The 19,079-nt window shown below is 36.1% G+C and overlaps 2 protein-coding genes across 2 annotated transcripts in view; one reads left to right on the plus strand and one right to left on the minus strand.

The window, feature by feature from the left end:
- The window catches only part of PPP1R3A (protein phosphatase 1 regulatory subunit 3A), a 47,700-nt gene extending 37,801 nt beyond the window's left edge, over window positions 1–9,899 (minus strand). The window contains exon 1 of the mRNA XM_004602081.2: window positions 9,115–9,899. Within this exon, the coding sequence (XP_004602138.2) occupies window positions 9,115–9,899 (785 nt within the window). The remainder of the gene's footprint in view (window positions 1–9,114) is intronic.
- An 8,694-nt stretch (window positions 9,900–18,593) lies between these two features.
- LOC129404277 (mitochondrial import receptor subunit TOM5 homolog) lies at window positions 18,594–18,749 on the plus strand. The gene has a single exon (XM_055136203.1). The coding sequence runs from the start codon at window positions 18,594–18,596 to the stop codon at window positions 18,747–18,749; it is 156 nt and encodes a 51-aa protein (XP_054992178.1).
- The last annotated feature ends 330 nt before the right edge of the window (window positions 18,750–19,079 follow it).

Raw genomic sequence — 19,079 nt, forward strand, 5'->3', positions numbered from 1 at the left:
ATTTGAAGAAAATTAAGAAGATAGAAAATGTTTATATCTTCTGGTGGGTTCTTCGTAAGTCAATATTCTGGCGATCAAATACTGCATTTACATTTTGGGAGTGTCAGGCAACAGTATAGCTGTTTATAGGGAGTTATGAGTAAAATACAATCCTTGAAGTAAAGTTTTTTTCTATTCATAAAAAATGCTAAGGAATTTCAGGCTCAACTTTTCAACAACTTATATAGGAGTCTTGTTTGTTTTTTTATTTGTTTGTTTGGGAGGTGGTCACATGTTGCAGTGCTTGGAGCTTGTTCCTAGGTCTGCACTCAGGGTTTACTCCTGGTAAGGCTCTGGGTAACCCTATGGGGTCCGGGAAAGTATCGTACCCACAGGATGATTTTCTATACAATTAGTTCTATACATTAGTCTTAAATGAAATTTCATTTACAAATTATATAATAGGAGAATAGTCTAGCTGCAAGTCAAAATCATTCCTTATATATCTAAAAATGTTTTAGAAATTTTATGGAACCAGGGACATAGTGCAATGGATAGGGCACTTGCCTTGCACGTGGCTCACACAGGTTTGATCCCTGTAACTCCATATGGTTCCCTGAACCCACCAGGATTGATCTCTGCACTGGGCCAGTCATGAGCACTACCAATATGGCCCCAAAACCAAATCAAGAAAATAAACCAAAAGAAGTGTTTTAGAAATTTTAACGTAGGTATCTTTTTGACATAACTGATCAGTTGAATAATGTTCTAAAGCACTGTAAATTTTGTAAAATATCATCTCCTTCCCTTTTCTAACACCTATATGAAGTACAGAAATAATAGCAATAGAAAAATAATAATACTCTTTTGAGTGGGAAGAATTGGAAAATCTTTTTAGCTAATTTGCTAGTAATTTGCTGATCCACCCCTGATATATTAGTGCTGGCACTGGATGATCCTTGTAATATCAACATCATTTACCTGCAAGTAAATCCAGCCAGGATGTTTTTAATACGAGAGATTCCTTTTAAAGTACTACAAACTGGTTGTTAGTTTGTTAGGACCTCCGGAAGGGAGGCGGAAGGAATCTAAAGGTATTGAAGTTATTTTTCTTAGAAGTAGAAATTAGTCACAGAAACAATATAATTCTGCTCAATGTGAAAGCATTAATATAGGAATGACAACATTTGATTCAATTGAAAATCAGAGTAAACTAGTGATAGTATTAAAGACATAGGACAGTACTAATGCCCACAAAAATAGACATAGCATTTCCCCATAGGATACATTTCTGAAGAATAAAAATCTTTCCAGGAGAGAATATTTAACCATTTGGCTTGGGTAGTTTTCAGAATCATTCTGCCTGAAAGCAAAGGATAGAATTAAATTGTTTCTTCTGCAGTACAGTTCAATCAAAATTGTTCAGAAATAGAGCTCTCTATTAACATTTGAAATGATTATAACTTTATTTGCACTAAACAATACAGTCTTATTTCTAACATCATAATGAGGATTACATCTTTGTAAAGTGCAGATTTTCTATCGGTAAATGTTCAAAAAAAGTTCCAAAAAGTTGAGATGTGACAATATTAGTTATTTCCAAAGACAAATTATCATAGAAATTAATTTTAAAGACTAATTTTCAGAGGAGGTAAAATGTTAGAATTTTATCCAGCTTCATTTCATAGATGACTGATAAATGTGGTATTTACCAAAGCAATTCTAAGTAAACGTGTGAATATAGTCACAATTTTTTTAAAAAATCTTTCTGGAGAGCCATACCTTGCAGTGCTCAGGCCTTACTCCGAATTGTGCCGAGATCACTCCCAGCATGCTTCAGGGAACCAGGGTGGTCCTGGGCATCGAACTCAGGAGCACTTTGTGCGAGGCAACACCTGACAAACTTAACTATCTATTTGGCTAAAAGTTTTACTTTTCACTATCGTTTAGGAATATAACATTAAAATTGAGCAATTGATGTATAAAGTTACTTCACATCACCATCACTCTCCATCAATGCCCCTATGCTTCACAATGGATGTTAGAGTTGAAATTTTTTCTTATGATTTTAGAGTTAATCAGTTTGGTTTGTATCATGACTTAATTTTTCACAAGTAATCATAATAGCATCAGTATAAAATAGTGATAATATCTGTTTCACAAAATTAGGAAAAACACTTGGTATGTTTTACAAATAAACTTGACAGATACATTGATGTTTTCTATTATTGCAATTTTCTCAATTGGTAAATAAAACTCAAATCCACTGCTCCACATAAGGAATAATCATTGCCTTAAGGGTTTAGTATTCCATTTGTAATTGTGATTTCAACAACTGGCATACAACGCAAACAGACCATTTGGGAATCGCATGAGGGGAAAGGAATGGCCAAATTCTGTAAGCAAGTTTGTTTAATATACTTAGTCACTGAACAATATAATAAAACAATCTGATTTAGAAACTAATTCTTATTTTCCATAAAAAATCTTTAAGTTAAAAATAATCTTACTTCTTAAATGTCTATTTTTGTGTTAGATATAACTAAAATTAGTGACCCAGGAAAAGTTATTAGAAATAAAATAAATACTTAAAAAGATTTGAGAGATGTGTCTGAAGAGCTTTCTATCTTTTTTAACATGGTGGTAGGAAGCAGAATATAGTTTAAAACAAAGGAAAGGCCAAGATCTAACTGTATATATTTTTTTTGAAAAAAATATTATATAAAATTTAATTTCATGTTCTATTTGTAGTTATGCACATATGGCAAGGTGGAATTGTGTGCTTTGTATTCAGGTATTTACTCCAAAACACTAATCATATAAGCAACCTTAGGAGAAAAATGTAGTTCATTTAAAACCCATTTATACACACGCAAAATAACTGGTGTCCAATTTAGGAATAGGGCATGTTCCAAAATTTTTTGGTAGTATAGACATTGTTGGAGTTTGGAAATTATTTTTTCATAAGTAATGCCATGAATATGACTCCATGGTTAGTGTTCCAAATTATTGAACTTATAACTAATCTTGAAACTATTTGTACTAGTCTGGGTCCTGGAAGTCTTAAGGATAATGAGAAAACAGCATTCCTCCAATAATCTCAGGTTTAGAGCTAACACTCAAAAAATTTATTATGTGGGTTTTATCACCAATGCCATTTTGTTTACTACAAAGTGCCAACAACTGGGATAGGTACTAGCATATGAGAGTTGACATATTTCTCCTCACAACTCTGCCAAGTAGAAATTATTATCCATGATTTATACCTGAATAAAAGTATTATAAATATACACATAAGTTAAATATACAAATGAATTTTTATAGTTAGGTGTCAGAGATAGGAGATATTTTAAATCAACAGACAACGAGGCAATTCGGGCCACTCAGATGTCCACCCCAAGTCATGTCTTATGTTATTCCTTTTGGGATAAAATCACTGTCACTGTGACTGTCACTGTCATCCCATTGTTCATCGATTTGCTCTATCGGGCACCAGAAATGTCTCCATCATGAGACTTGTTACTGTTTTGGGCATATCAAATACGCCACTGTAGCTTGCCAGGCTCTGCCATGAGGGCAGGATACTCTCAGAAGCTTGCCAGGCTCTCCGAGAGAGGCGGAGGAATCGAACCAGGTCCATAGTGTGCAAGACAAACTCCCTACCCGCTGCGCTATCTCTCCAGCCCCAATCCTTTTGGGATAAAAACAGAACAAAAGCAAGAGTCATAGTAAGTAGAATTAGAAAAAAAAACCTGTTTCACTTTCCAATCTTTTTTTTTTTGCCTGGAGCTGTATTGGCTCAGAGTTCTTGGCCCCTAGTGTTTACAGACAGCAGATGGGATTCAAATGGGAAAGTTTGGCTCACTGAGACCCCAAAGGGTCCATTCCACCCATGGCTTCTGTAACGATTCTTTTAAACTGGGGTTTGGGAGGAATTCTGAATGATGAGACCGTATTCTGCCTTTCCTACCAGAAAAGTTTCACAACTAGGGGAACTCTGGCTTAGAAGGTTTTGATTTCCACAACACCAGGAAGCCCCAAAGCCCTGGTACAAGTCCAAGGAAACACAAAGCGGGTTGGCTCCTTGCTGTCGACCAGCTGGCAGCATCTAAACAGTCATCCTGATGTGTCCTGTGCAGCTGCACTTTATGTTTCCATATGCCGTTGTCAGAGCTCCCTCCCTTAATCAGACCTGGCTCCCCCAATTAGTATGCACTCAAAATAAGTTAGTTATGGAATACTATAAAGGCCTCGTGGGACTTTTTACACCTTTGGAATATTTCCAGCGTGGCAGATTATACTGCAAATTAAAGCAGTGTCCAATCCAAAGGTTCTTTCTGGAACCTGCAACGTAATCCTATCTTATGCTGCATTTTCTAATGCTTTCCTTGATTGTGTGCTAGCGGGTTTACCACCTTGAAATATAAATTCTGTTATCTTGAGATCATGTTGTAAAAAGCATTTTTCTCCTTCCAAATCTTGAATGTGCCTTCTTCTTTTCCTCAGGTACAAAAATTGACATCAATTTAATTCTCCTTTTGGCATTAAAATCTTTCAGGAATTTATTTGCATTCACATGGCCAAGTTACAAATGCCATATAACACTTATATCATGGTGTTTCTTTACATAAAATAACAATATTGGTTTCACTTCATAAAATACAAGATGAGATGAAGTCAGTCAATATACCCAACTATTAGGAACATATATTTAACAGCTTGTGAGGAGAAAGAATGCCAAAAAAATACACCCATTCACCACTGCACAAGATTGGTTACAGGTCATATACTAGAAAACAAAATAACACAATATAAACATTTATTTCATTTTATATCCATGACTTTGATGCATTCCCAAAGACTCTGACTCCATTTTGGTGTTCTTTGTCTCTCTCATTTATTGCTGTCAACCCCTCTTCTCTTTCTTTTTTGGAAGCTCTCCTTCACACCACCCTGTTGCATTTTTAGCCACATTTCTCAGTTGAATCCTGGCACCTAATAACATGCACGCTAGCCCTGAATAAAGTCTTATTGAATGAGTCTGGGAACATAAAGAGACCTATAATGTCCAGAGTAAGAATACAAGTTCACATACTGGGAAATTAGTTTGACAGGATTTGAAAATAAGTGCAGAGATAGTCAAATTTCAATGTCAACTTTATATATGTGCAACATGGTAAACTTTTTAAAAAGATGTTATTTACATGGATTTAATTTGTACATCAGGAGTTGTTGTCCCTGTGTTAAAAGTATGCTTTGATAAATAAAATAATATATCTATGGTCCATTAGGTATTTGGTGCATGTCTATTCAACACAAAATTACTAGATTTTTTAAAAAAACACTTTCTAAACTGGTCTTTAATTTTTTTTATCCATTCAGTATAGAACTATCAGTAGTTCTTAGAACTTTTCCAGCTTTTAGATAGTCCAGATGTAAGGTAACATGTCCCAAAGAGTTATGATTAAACCATTTTTGCTTGTTTATCAAAATCCTTCAAAAGACAGAGCTGACTCTTTAAAGCAGTATTTTAAATCACAGAGTATAGAGTTTGGGGCACATTGAGTCTTGCTAGGGTTTTACAAAAACATTTAAAGTTTGAGTTAGTTTGTCAATTTATAGAATTAGTATTTATTTATAATTTTATTACATAGCAAAATAGCATTATCAAAAAGTATTACATATCAGTAAAGCATATTATACACTGGAAATCTCAGACAACCCTGGATGAAAGAGTGTTGATTCCCAAACAATAGATTTAAAAAACCTAGTCAATATGTGGTGAATATTATGTTTAACTCTAATATTCATATTCTTAACTTTAGGGTTCTTTGATCCAGCATGAAATTTCAACTTAATTATCTGTGTATAATTAATGTAATTTATATCCGTGTATTTATATATTTTGGTCACTTAAGTTCATTTATTCTGAAATAAAACCCATGGGCCACAAAAAAAATCTGTTTAATTTTTTTTGACAGCACATATCCCAGTGCCACATATAGATGTCACTTAGGAAGTATCTCATGATGCATGCCTCTCAGTGCAACTGAATAGCTTTGGGTCACTCTAAGTCACATGTCCATGAATTACCAACTCTGTTTCCTTTTCACCTAGATATTTATTTCGGGACACAGTGGAATTAAGAAGTATCAAGGAAAATACACAACCACACTGATGTAGAGATTTTCAAAATCTAACCATTGTGCCTCGGGTGATTGACATATCGTATATCCTACCCCATTAGATATATTCCCACAGTTCATCTATACATGATGGAGAGTTTATTGATGCATTCAAAAAAACAATCTCTAGGTTCTGATACAAAACTAATTTTGGTTTTAAAAAGAATTCAAGTTAAGTGTTCCTCTCTGCATTAGGAAAGTCTTCGCTTCATTTTAATTCTGACTTTCATTATAGAGTAATACTAATCTCACTGCATGTAAGAAGTAAAAATTCACATAAATTTAGCCTTTGTATTTATCTTCTGAAAGAAATTACTTCTAAGTTAAGTTGCATGGACAAAAAATGTTAAAGTATGCCAAAATAAAAACAAAAAAAATATTGAATTTTGTAACTCTGCAGAGAGAGGAGACTATTTTAAAAGTTATAATTTTTGATCAAATAAGTGTTATTTCATTTTTATGAAGCCAAGTCCATGTTTTGTAAAATAATACTACTAAGGTATTCTATATCCCCTAACCAAATACTCTGCAGTGAAATCCAACTGAAATGTTCATTTAGAAATTTGATAATGCTCTCTTGCGTGAGTTTCAGGAATATTTGAAACCCCATTGCATATAAATTATATCATGGAAAAGCTGTATAAATATTATATTATGGCACATGCTGTTCTAAAGATCTGTCAGGATTTCCTTTATGCACTCCATTTTGAGTGGTATATAAATCAGATGTAGAAATTCATGTTGGACTGAAACGCAGCACAAAAGGCCTCCTCCAAAGGAAAATGCTATTTTCAAAATGTGGTATGAATTATGTTGGCCATTTTAAGTTATAGAAGTGCAGAAAATGTATTTGTGGTTTTGAACAAGGGAGGTTTTTTTTTCCATTTTTATAACTCATTAGGAAACTTTACAGCATTTGGACTGGTTTGTGGTTTAGTTCTTCTCAGGTTTTTCCCCAAAGCAGGTATTAAAACTTGAAAGGTGACCACTATGAATCCAGTGATTACTTTTCTGTATACAAATGTATATGTGTATATAGCTACACATAGTTAAAGGAAAAATTCCCGAAATACTAAGAACAGGGTAGAATACTGGCTTTATCTGGTTTTTGTTTTTCTTGATATAGGGTTGAACTTGCCTATGAAAGATATTCTCAATCTATACCATTATTTGATATATAGACTGCTAATAGAGTTAAAGCTTCAGCTTTATCTTTCAGGAAAAACAACTGAGCCAAAATTTTATTCTTAAGCTTTTTATAAAGTTTGTTTATGCAGCAGTTTTGATAGATACTGACAACTATTTCATTTGTAAAATGTTTGATGTTTTGTATACTTGTGTATATCTTTTAAAAGTGTTGAGCTTATTTTGTCTAAGCTAATGTGTTGCTGAGTAAACTTATAAACAAAATAATTATTTTAGCATGTATTTTAATTGCATCAATTAAATTCTTTAAAGGCTTACTTTGGATTAAGAAAACTAACATAATTTACAAATTGAATAGTCAATCTTTCTAGTGATTTTATATGATTATGCAAATAGGAATTTTATATGATTTAATTTCTTCTACCAACGCTAGTTCATTAAACATTAGAATACACATTTAATAGGAGTATCTATTGACATATAACAAGTGATAATGAACTGCAGAAATATTGCAGTGTGTGGGTGATTTCCTCATATGCTGCCGACCCAGGTTCAATTTTTGGCATCCCATACTGTTTCCCAAGTACCACCAGGAGTAATTCCTGAGTAAACATCCAGGAGTAACCCAGGAGCATCACCAGATGTTGCCCAAAATGAAAAGAAAAGAAACCATAAACACAAAGAAGCTAAAATAAAATCCCAATATGATTTCTTGAATTTTATTAAATTCCAATAAGAATCTGGGTGTTTTGATTCCTTGTGCAATTTTTTACTTTCATCATATTACTGTTTTCAGAACAATTTCTACAATTTTGGGATTTAGTGATAGTATGAACTTCTCAAAGAGTCAAAGACTTGGCTGTGTCTAGTAGATCAGTTATGAAAAAAAAAATACTGAAGATCAGGGGAAGATTATCTGCTTCCTGGATATTTTCTCTACTAACCTAGTGTCATCAAAATCAGTTAACTTTACAGTAGAGAGAACTGAATGCCACTTCTATTTATATTTTTTATATTAGTAAGAGAACAAGGTTGCTAATGAGAGCTCATATCCCAAATCTCTAAAGCTGAATATTCTTATTTCTATTTGGGTCATTTTTATTCTGCTCCATTTACTTTTATTAAATTATACTACTTTATCTTCCATAATGTTACACATGATTATAATTATAAAATTTTATGTGTAATTTATACATCACTTATGTATTTATGTCTTTCTCTTCATATCATTAAATCATAGCTCTTGTGATTTAGCTTAACATGTATAACTCTAAGCTTGTCTATGTGACTTGATTAGTCACTAAGAAGTATGTTATAGCTTCTGGGAGGTATATGCAAATTTATAAGCACTAGGTAGATATTTAAACAGTTCTATACAGTTCTATATTAAAAATATAAATTTATATTTCTCACCAGATGATATTAAACAGCTGGTGATAAATTTTTTTTGAGTATAGAAAAGACATTTCAAAACCTCTAGAAATAAATTTACTTTAAATGACAAAATAGTTTTACATGTTAATAAACTATATTCCATGGTTTGAGATTAAGCCATTCACAACTCATTAGGTACATAATAAACACAGTATTCACAGTCTATTACATCATACCTACATTTTCCCTTTCATTAAAAAAAAATAGTATTGTTATTTAAATAGCATTGACCTTGCTAAAACCTACCACCATTGTTTCACACATAACAGAAAGTCTATTTTAAACAGAATGGTTATTTCTTACAAATATGAAATAATACTTTTTAAATTTTAAAATAATGAAGAGTAAAAATATTAAGATATATCCTCACCTTGGTTTTACCTTTAAGCAGCCTTTTATTTGTCTATTAGGAACTTCTTCCTGTGGCTTCATGGATTCCAGCTCTTGCTCTTTCTTTTGACAAACCAATGTATAATTTTTGCCTTTATTATTTGACCAAAAAGTACCAACAGAAGTTTCATAGCGTATACAAAACTCAATTTTATTGCCTTCTTTTTGATAAGGAGGAACTAATGCAATCTTAAAGGAGAATTGATCAGTTTCCCCATCACAGGAATTTGGAACATATTCTGCTAAAATGTCATAATGTGTTTGCCAGTCATCTAAGGACATTCTTACATACACTAACTTCTCAAAAGAAACATTCTGCACTCTAATAATGCCTTTCATGCATGTAGACCCAGGAAAATACTCTGTTGACTCCAAAATTGCTTTCTGTTCTTGAAGCTGTTGCATAAGATCTTCTTTTGAAGAAGGCAAATCAAATTGTGGCAATAAAACATATTCTTCTGTATGGAAAATATCCTTTTTAAAATCAAAATTGGTTCCAGCACTTGGAAATTCCCAGGAATCAAATTCTTTGACGGACACAAGATTGAGTCCAAAGGTGTCAGCAAATGAGACTCTTCTCGTACCTGAAGATGGTGTGTCCAAGTACATATCTTCAAAAGGATCAGAACCTCGCCTAGTAGGCTGAGGGGAGAAACCAGGTTTGAAAGTAGCTTCAGCTTCATCTTCAGAAAAAGAATAAGATAAACTGGGAACTTCTAAAAAGTTATCTTTGCTAATCCTACTAGGTTCTTTAGAAGGCTCCATTAGGTTTTCTGATATCAAATAAGAGAGAACTGTACAACTAGTAGAGGCTGATATTTGAGATGCTGAAGCTTAAAATAAGTATAATGTTACAGTTGACATTGCAGAAAGGAGTCAGCTCTATAAATAGGTCTCCTGGCGTGTAAACTATGCTAGCTTGCCTCCAGAAGCCTTTAACATGATAGCATTCATGCCAATCTCACCAGAAATGTTTCAGATTTAACTCTGAGTTCTTCAAGTTGATGTAAACCTAGTTCCTAAGAGATACTTCAAAATCTTTGTGTGTACAGAATTTTTCAATATTATAATTAAAATATTATTTATCAAGGTAATAATAAAAAGTGAAAATGGTATCATAATACTAGACATGTATTTGGATCTGAAAACAAATCCTCTGGAGCAGACAAGAACAAACTGAAGATAAGGAGTGCTTTTATACAAAGCTGGGAAGACAGTATCTCCTAGTCTCAAGAGATAGTACAGTGGTAGGTGGGTGTTCTGAGGGAAAAAAAATAACATGATTTAGATAAATATAACACTTGAAATAAACTTTCTGGGTAACATATTGACTAATACCTGATGCAGAATTGGACGGAGGCAGATTTAGTATGACTCAAGTAAAGAATTCATCAAATCAGTTATTTTAACCATTACTTCATTTTATTAAGCCATTGTAAAACATATAGGAGAGTTGAAGTATTGATTGAAAAATATGAGGGGGTCAAAGGTAATCCTTACTGACCAGTAAAAATTTTATGTGAAAAAAATGTTCATCTTTGTTAATTCATTAATACAAAATAGAAATAATGCCATAGTATATTGGAGTTTGATATGAGTTAGTAACTTGCTTAGATTAAAATTTTTTGTGTTAATGTAAAATATTTTTCAGAGAGCTATTTGGTAAAACCTATAAAAATTTCAAATGTGCATATGCTTTCATTAATAAATGTTTCACCTAGAAAGTTTTTCTGAGTGTGTAATAATCATACAAAGATAAATATAGATGCATTCGTAAAAGAATTACAAATTTTTAAACTCTAAAAACTAAATAAGTGTACAAATTACGGTATAAACACATACAAGAATGTTGCATAGTCACTAAAAAGAATGACATTATGTGTTAATATTGAATGATAATTATAATAAATGTCTAAGTGATGAAAGAAAGTTGCACAGAAATGTTCATAGAAAATTCCTAGAAAGTCATAAAAGAAGCTGTTAGCAGTGGCAATCACTAATCATTGATATCAATGGTTATAGAGGGAAAGAGATTCATCCATATTGCATTATAATCTTTGCTCTTTTTTGAAATATTAGACATGTAATTTCAACCCAGATTAAATTAAGCCTGAGAGGTAATTTAAAAAAAAAAAAACCTAGAGCATAGTTTCTTCAAGAAAACAGTTTTGTAAATATATTGTAACCTAAATTTTGTCACAGGATATTCAGAACATTTGTAGTAAAACACTTCTTAGAATTGGCAGGACAATTCACAAAATCATATAAATACAATGAAAATTTAAATTAGCAGGTAAAAAAGTATATATCTCTACTGGGATTATAGTCAAAGGCAGAAAAATGAAGACCCTTAATTGCTATCCTGATTGTGACTATTATTTTACCAACTATTGGGCAATAAACCTTTAGCATACATTAGAATTTGGCTAGCCACCTTTAGAATGTTCTTACCCACAGTTCCTTATTGTTTAAATAAAAGTTAACAATGAAACAATATGCTTGCTAACCATTCATGCAAAACTATGGTGACAGTAAGAATAATTATTGTGAATAGCTAAGATGTATTGGTTAGATAAATAGGCAGATATACTATCCAGAATATACAGATAAAATATTAAGCCATGCCTTGTAATCTGATTTGGTTTTGTCTTTTCCAAGAGCTGTAGAATGTATTACTTAGCTCTATAAGTCATAAAATAGCTCTATATTAAAAAAAGGTCCCGATATTTGAGTTAAACTTTTCCCTTTTTAATTTGTCTCTTTACACAGAGCATTACTGCTTTAATTTGCAGTAATCATTGCCTTTTTTGTGAAGTTTATTACCTTGACATAATTGTAGATGGTTGACATATTCCCTCTTAGTCACCACTTAGCTGAAGCAGAGTGATTTCATCTTTTTAATCTTTTCTCACATATCAATCCTCCAGTGCTTTTTATCACTATGTTACTCCTCTATGAACTCCATCCAGCCTTCCTATATTATTCTGTTAATAAGTTGCCCCCAGATGAATGCAATATCACAGATTGTGTCTCCTGAGCATGTAAAGAGATACTACAAACCTCAGTCTTCTGACTTAGTGTTTGTATTCACTTAAAAGTCACATCATCTTGTTTATTTTCCATATCCCGGATTAAAGCCAGCATACCATTTTCTCATCATAGCTAATGCTACCTCAATTTTAACATAGCTTTACAACATTTTTCTTCATCTTTTCTGATATACTGCATTTAGCACAACTCTTTAAAAGCAGATGTAGAACTCTTACAAACTGCAACTTGTTTTCTCACATTACATTATCTTTCTGATCAAAAATTCCCTCAGATTCCCAGAGTTATATCCCAATTATAAGATACTACATCATTCAGGACCCCTGTTTACAAGAAATCAATGGTATGCTCAAAGTAAAACACTTTTAGGAGGCCTTATTTACAAGGGTATATAATAATGTGGCAGAGTCTCTTGCCTCCGCACCTGGCTGTCTTCACCAAGGTCCCTTGGAAGGGGGGCGGGTTGAGTTTCTTTCTCTGCCCCGAGCAGAGCACTGGCAGCTGAAGACCCAGCCACAGCCATGCTCAAGGTCATTCTCTATACGCTTGGACTAGCCTCACGCATGAAGGAACCGGCAGAGGAACCCAGGTGTGCAGGACCCTGGGCGGAGATCTCCAAGTCTGCTCAGACCGGAACTGGGCCTCTTCCACCCAGATCCCCCATTTTCTAGTATCTAGACAGTCGCACCCACAAACTGCGCCCCCCCAACCTTACCACTACCCCCCTGTGCCATGTAATCCCATCAAGGGCCAACATCCAGAGACTATAAAACCAAGCTCCTGGGAGCTTATAGCCTGTTCTTATAGCCTAGATCTCCTTTTCGGAGAACTTGGCAAGCTACTGAGAGTTTCCTGCCCACATGAGAGAGCTTGGCAAGCTCCCCGTGGCGTATTGTTATGCCAAAAACAGTAACAATGATGGGTCTCATTCCCCTGACCCTGAGAGAGCTTCTAATGTGCCACCATTGGGAAGGATGAATAGAGTAGCTGCTAAAATCTCAGGGCTAGGGTGAATGGAGACATTACTGGGCATGCTCGAGCAAGTCGATGCTCAATGGGATGACAGTGATACAGTGATATAATAAAGTACAGGTGCATAAAAACCACGGGTTAGTGCAGTAAAATGGGGGTCATTTGCATCAGTTATATCATTTCTCAAGAGATATGGGAAAGAAGTAGTCATCTTAACTTGAAAAAAAGGAATATTATAAAATTGTTTGCTGATTGCACAGGACCAGTGTTCTTTAATTATGGGACATGGTCACTGAAGATGATACTGCCAGAAGTTATTGGGTGACAAAATTCAATGAATTAACTCTTCCTTTTATTTGTCCTAATAAACAGGGCTACCCACTGTTTATAAACTGTTGGAACAATTACAGCTCTTTTAGGTTGGTCTCCTTGAGCAGAGTATGCTATATATAGCAGGTTAGAAAAGAATGGATCTAGAGGAACCAACAAAAGTGATGAAAAATTTAGTAATCACTTATTATGCTGCACATATAAACTATACTTAGGTACTATATGTGAATATATATGTTTCTTTATAAATATTTTATTTTATTTTTGACTATATTTACATTACAAGAGTTTTATTCTCACAAGTTCAAATATCTAAAAGTTTTCAAACTCTGATCCAAGTGGAGGTCACAAATAAGAACTATTGTTTATCAGCATAGCTAAGAACCAAAACATTTTTTCAAATTAATTGTAGCTGCATTTGTTTCCCTGGGTAGCATAAGTTTAATAAATGTTTTGACTATCATCTAAACTCAGAAAATATTTTGTTAAAAAATGAACTAAAGTAAGGACTGAGAATTAATATAGCACGTAGGGCGCTTACCTTGCACAAAGCCAGAGACTGGGTTTGGTCCCAGGATTATATATTGTACCATAGCAATGCCTGGAGTTATCCTTGATTCTGGCTATTAAGAATAGTACTACCATGACCATAGAAGTGCAGTTGGCTTTTTTGAAGTTTGCTTTTGGGCCCCAGGGTTTATTACTAGAAGTGGTATTGCTGGGTTGTACGAAAGCTAAATTTCTAGCTTTTTGAGGAATGTCCTTATTGTTTTCCAAAAAGGCTGAAATAATCAGCATTCTGACCAACAGTGAAGGAGAGTCTCTTCTATTCTTCTATGCATCTGCACTAGCACTGGTTGTTCTTGTTCTTTGGGATCTGTAACAGTTTTTTTGGTATCACTTCTATCACTTGTCATCCCTTTGATCTTCGATTTGCTTGAGCGGGAGCCAGTAACATCTCCATTTGTCCCTGTCGTGTGCTAGTGTAGCCCAATGATATCTGCTGTCTCCAGGAACAGGAAGAGCCTCAAACCATTCATTCAGGGTTTTGACGAAGTCTGACCATCTGGTTGGTGGGCAGCCACGCGGTCTTTTGAAGTCCTGTTGAATCCAGTCAGTGACAGCTCTAGTCCAGCCAACATCTCTGAATAGCATTACATGTCCGGCCCATCTGATTTTCAACGCCTTGGCAAAACAAGACAGCCTCCTTGATTCTTGACCATCAACGGAGGTCAGAACTCCGGATTCCTTCTCCCACTTGAGTGAGACATAATACATCTAGCGCAACTCTCTTGATTCCTCTTTGGGAGACGCGAATAGTATTCTCATCCTGTTTGTGTAAGGTCCAGGTATCTGAAGTATACGTTAGTGCAGGAAGAATGGTGGAATTGAAAATATGTGCTTGAAGTTGGAGGTTCTTCATCCTCTTAACCACTTCTTTGACACTCTTGATGGCGTTCCATACTGCTCTCTTCCTCCTGCGCAGTTCTGGCACCAAGTCATTCTTCACATTGATTTCTCGACCCAGGTACACACAGCTGCTGCATTCAGAGATGTTTGTTCCATTGAGAGCAAATGGAACATCAGGGACTAGTTCATTTTTCACGACCATCATTTTGAGATTCAGCTGCGGTCTGACCTTTTCACACTCACAGTCAAAGTCGGTCAGCATTTGTGCCACTTGGATAATATTTGGCATTATAAGAACAATGTCATCAGTGAAGTGGAGGTGGTGTAGTTGCCGACCATCTGTCTTCATTCCCATTCCTTCCCATTTCAGTTGTCACATGACATTCTTGAGGGTGGCACTGAAGAGTTTCGGTGAAATGGTATCAACCTGCCGAACCACTCTCTTTACATCAATGATCATTTCCTTGGAGAATGGTGAGATCCTGCTGTTTAAACCATAATACAGCTCTAGGAGGATCTTGATGTACTGAGTTTGAATGCCCTGTTTGGCTAGGGCTTCGATAACTGCTTCAGTCTCAACAGAATCAAAGGCCTTCTTTAAGTCAATGAACATTAAACAGAACGGCATCTTGAACTCTCGCAAAACTTCTCGCAAAACTTCAATGAGTATGGTCAATTGTGCTGAATCCTTTTCAGAACTCAACTTGCTCAAATAATTGTCCTTCATCTAGTGTTCCGCCTATTCTATTCAGGATGACTCATGTGAACAACTTGTAGATGACAGACAGCGAGCAGATTGGGCAATAGTTGCTGATCTCGTGGATGTCTCCCTTCTTGTACAACAGAATGGTCTGCTGGTTTTCCACTGGGATGGAAACTTGCATTCAGACAAGTAGCATGTGAAAAGCCAAGCCAGTGTATTGATGAGTACTGGCAACAGATTCTTCAGGTGATTGGGTCTGACCTTGTCCGGACTGGGTGCTGTACACATCTTTACCAACGAAATAGCATGTCAGATTTCGGAAGCGAGGACATTGAGAACGATATATCCATCCTGCGGAATTTGGTATGTGGGCAGGTGGACATGGCTATCAAAGATATCCAAGTAGAAGTCATGAATAATCCTCTCCATTGTCTTTCTGGAAGATGTGATAGATCCATCAGGATGTTGGAGGGCAGTCATCTTGGTCTTGTAGTTGGGAAAAGACAGGCGAGCGTTGCAAATACTTTTCCCACCTTCTGCCACATTGGCCAACACTACTGCTCTTCTCTGTTTGAGGTCTTCCTTTATCACTTCTCTGCACAGCTTTGTGAGCTCAGACATTAGCTTGTGGTTGCCTGAGCCTCACACCAAACCACATTGACGAATGAGCTTGAGAGTTTCCAAAGACAGGTGTCTGTTTGTGGCTTTCTCACTCTTGACATTCTTAACGCAGTCATGGAGGTGTTGAACCAATTAATTGTATTCCTTATCGATGTTGTAAAGAAAGACATCTTTCCACGTTGCAGCAATAGTCCCAAATAGTCCCAGTTGGTGGTCATTCTGGAAGTTCCCTTCTTAAACTTAAACTTTACAGACCTTTCTCCCTGCTCTGTGAAGTAGAATTTCACAAGAAGGAGACGATGGTTCAATCCTGTTTGGAATTTTGGGACAACAGAGACATCGGTCAGGCAAAACCTTCGATTGAATATGATGTGGTCAATTTCATTGTGGAACTTTCCACCAGGAGACTCCCATGTCCAGTATTTAGATTCGGCCTTCTGGAACTGTGAGTTACCATGGATGGTCTTGGTCGACATGATGAACCCAGAGAGTCTCTCGCCCTGATCGTTCCATTCTAGGCTATGGGTCCCAATGTGGAGTTCTTTGAGCAACCTTCTCGGTCCTATCTTGGCATTAAAATCACCAACAATGATCTTGTAGAAGGTGTGGTCTTCTTTATAGAACCTCTCCAGTTCCATGTAAAACTTCTCAATTTCTTCTTCATGGTAGTTGGATGTTGGTGCGTAGACTACGAAGATAGAAACTGCCTGCGGTGAGCCATATCTATTCAAGCGTAATCATCTGATTCGGATTGTTAGGCATTCAAATGAATCAATGCTCATGGCCAAGTTTGTGTTGACAAGGACACCATCGCCACCGATGCCTCTGTTGTCACATGTTCTGAGGAACAATTCTTCCCCAGTGTCGAAAATGGCATGATGTGATTGATGTCTTCTTGTTTAAGTCAGACCAATGACGTCATACTTGATCTTCTATGCTTGCACCATCAGGTCCTTGATGGATGCTTCCGATGCCAGCATATGTGCAGTTGAAAGTACAGACAGTCATTTTAGTCATTTTAGTCTTTCTTCGTTTTGGCAGTCTAGTTCAGCCCTGAGATTCTTTCAGCCTCTCCTTTCTCATCTTTCTTAACGCTGCCATATCGGGGGCTCTTTCAGTGTCAGGTGAATGGGGCTCATTGTTGTTACTGTTTTGGACATATTGAATACGACATGGGTAGCTTGCCAGGCTCTGCCATGCGAGCGGGATACTCTTGGTAGCTTGCCAGGCTGTCCAAGAGGAATGGAGGCTTTTAGGGCGGCCTCCAATTGCCCTTACAAATGTTCCCATGTTTCACACTATGTTTCAACCCTATCAAATATGGTGTAGGAAATATAGAAAATGGGTATTAATTGTCTTATGGTGTGTCCGCGTGGTCCAGAGAGTGGCCTGGAGCATGGGTAGTGGAGATAGTGGGGGTCCGCCAGTGAGATATTTATCTGGCTTGAGTAGGGTGGGGAGACTGAGCTTGACTCCCTCCCTAAAGATCCAGAGATTGGAGGAGGCAGACAGAGGATCTTGTTTCCGGGTCTCCTTGAGCCTAGAGTCCAAGGTCACAAAGTTTTGCTTACCTGGTTCTGTGGGGCTTCACTTGTGCGTGTGATTCGGCCCAAGTGTCTAGAAAGCAGCCTGGAGCATGGCGGAGGCTGGGTAGTTTCTTTGGTATGAGATGATATCTCATTGCTTTGATTTGTGTCATCCTGATGATTAGTGATGCAGAGGATTTTTTCATGTGTCTTTTGACCATTTGTATTCCTTCTTTGAGGAAGTTTCTCTTCCTTTCTTTTCCCACTCTTTGACAGGGCTGAATATTTATTCTTATAAAGTTCTACCAGTGCCTTATACCATATGTGTGTGTATATATATATATATATATATATATATATATATATGTGTGTGTGTGTGTGTGTGTGTGTGTGTGTATACATATACATAGATATACAACTGAAACGATGGCACGGCGGGTAGGGCATTTGTCTTGCACATGGCCAACCCAGGTTCAATTCCTCCGTCTTTCTCAGAGAACCCAGCAAGCTACCAAGAGTATCCTGCCCGCATGGCAGAGCCTGGTAAGCTACCTGTGTCATATAAGATATGCCAACAATTTATGAATCTTAAACAATTTGTTATGCAAGGTAGGACACTCAATAATGTTAAATACAATAGCAAAGCCAAAGCATTGTCAGTGTTATTTAGTTGTCTCAGCTGTACATTTTATTAATTTATATCAAGTCTGAAACACTTAAGTAATGATGTAACAATCACATAGGACTTGTGGATGGGAATAAAGGATATGCAAATTGTCAAAAATTTTATGTTAGGCCAGCTGGGAGCTCCGAGCTCGGCCACGCTGAGATCTGGTAGGTTGCTCCACGATGTTCCGGATCAAGTGCCTCATGCTGAAGCTGGACCCCGAGGAGATAAAACGGAAGATGCTTGAGGAAATGATCTCCTCCATACGGAACTTCCTCATTTATGTGGCCCTATTACAAGTCACTCCTTTTATCTTAAAGAAGCTGGACAGCATATGAAGACTGGTCATCACATGTGAATGCAGGATATGAAGAACCTGATTACAGTTTCTCCTTCTGTCTGCAAATGAGTAGGCCCAGAAAGATGTAAAAGACTCTGATTGAATGGACCTAAAAATCTTACTTGTTAAGAATCAAGTCTGACTCTGGTGACTGACCTTCATAGCTGAAAGAAAACTATTTGGAACATGTAAAAAAATATTTTGTGCTCCTAGAACGCCCTTATGCCTGTGATATTCAGCCTCTGTCAATGTTGGTATATAATGGCAAATTCCCTTTTCTAGCAAGTGTCAATTACAAGGGAATTATGTCTGCGGTGACACTGTCTTG

Source organism: Sorex araneus, chromosome 1 (genome assembly GCF_027595985.1).
Source record: "Sorex araneus isolate mSorAra2 chromosome 1, mSorAra2.pri, whole genome shotgun sequence".
NCBI classification, from domain to species: Eukaryota; Metazoa; Chordata; class Mammalia; order Eulipotyphla; family Soricidae; genus Sorex; species Sorex araneus.

Excerpts from the sequence above, each read along its gene's own strand:
- LOC129404277 (XM_055136203.1), top strand. The coding sequence starts at position 18,594 with ATGTTCCGGATCAAGTGCCTCATGCTGAAGCTGGACCCCGAGGAGATA.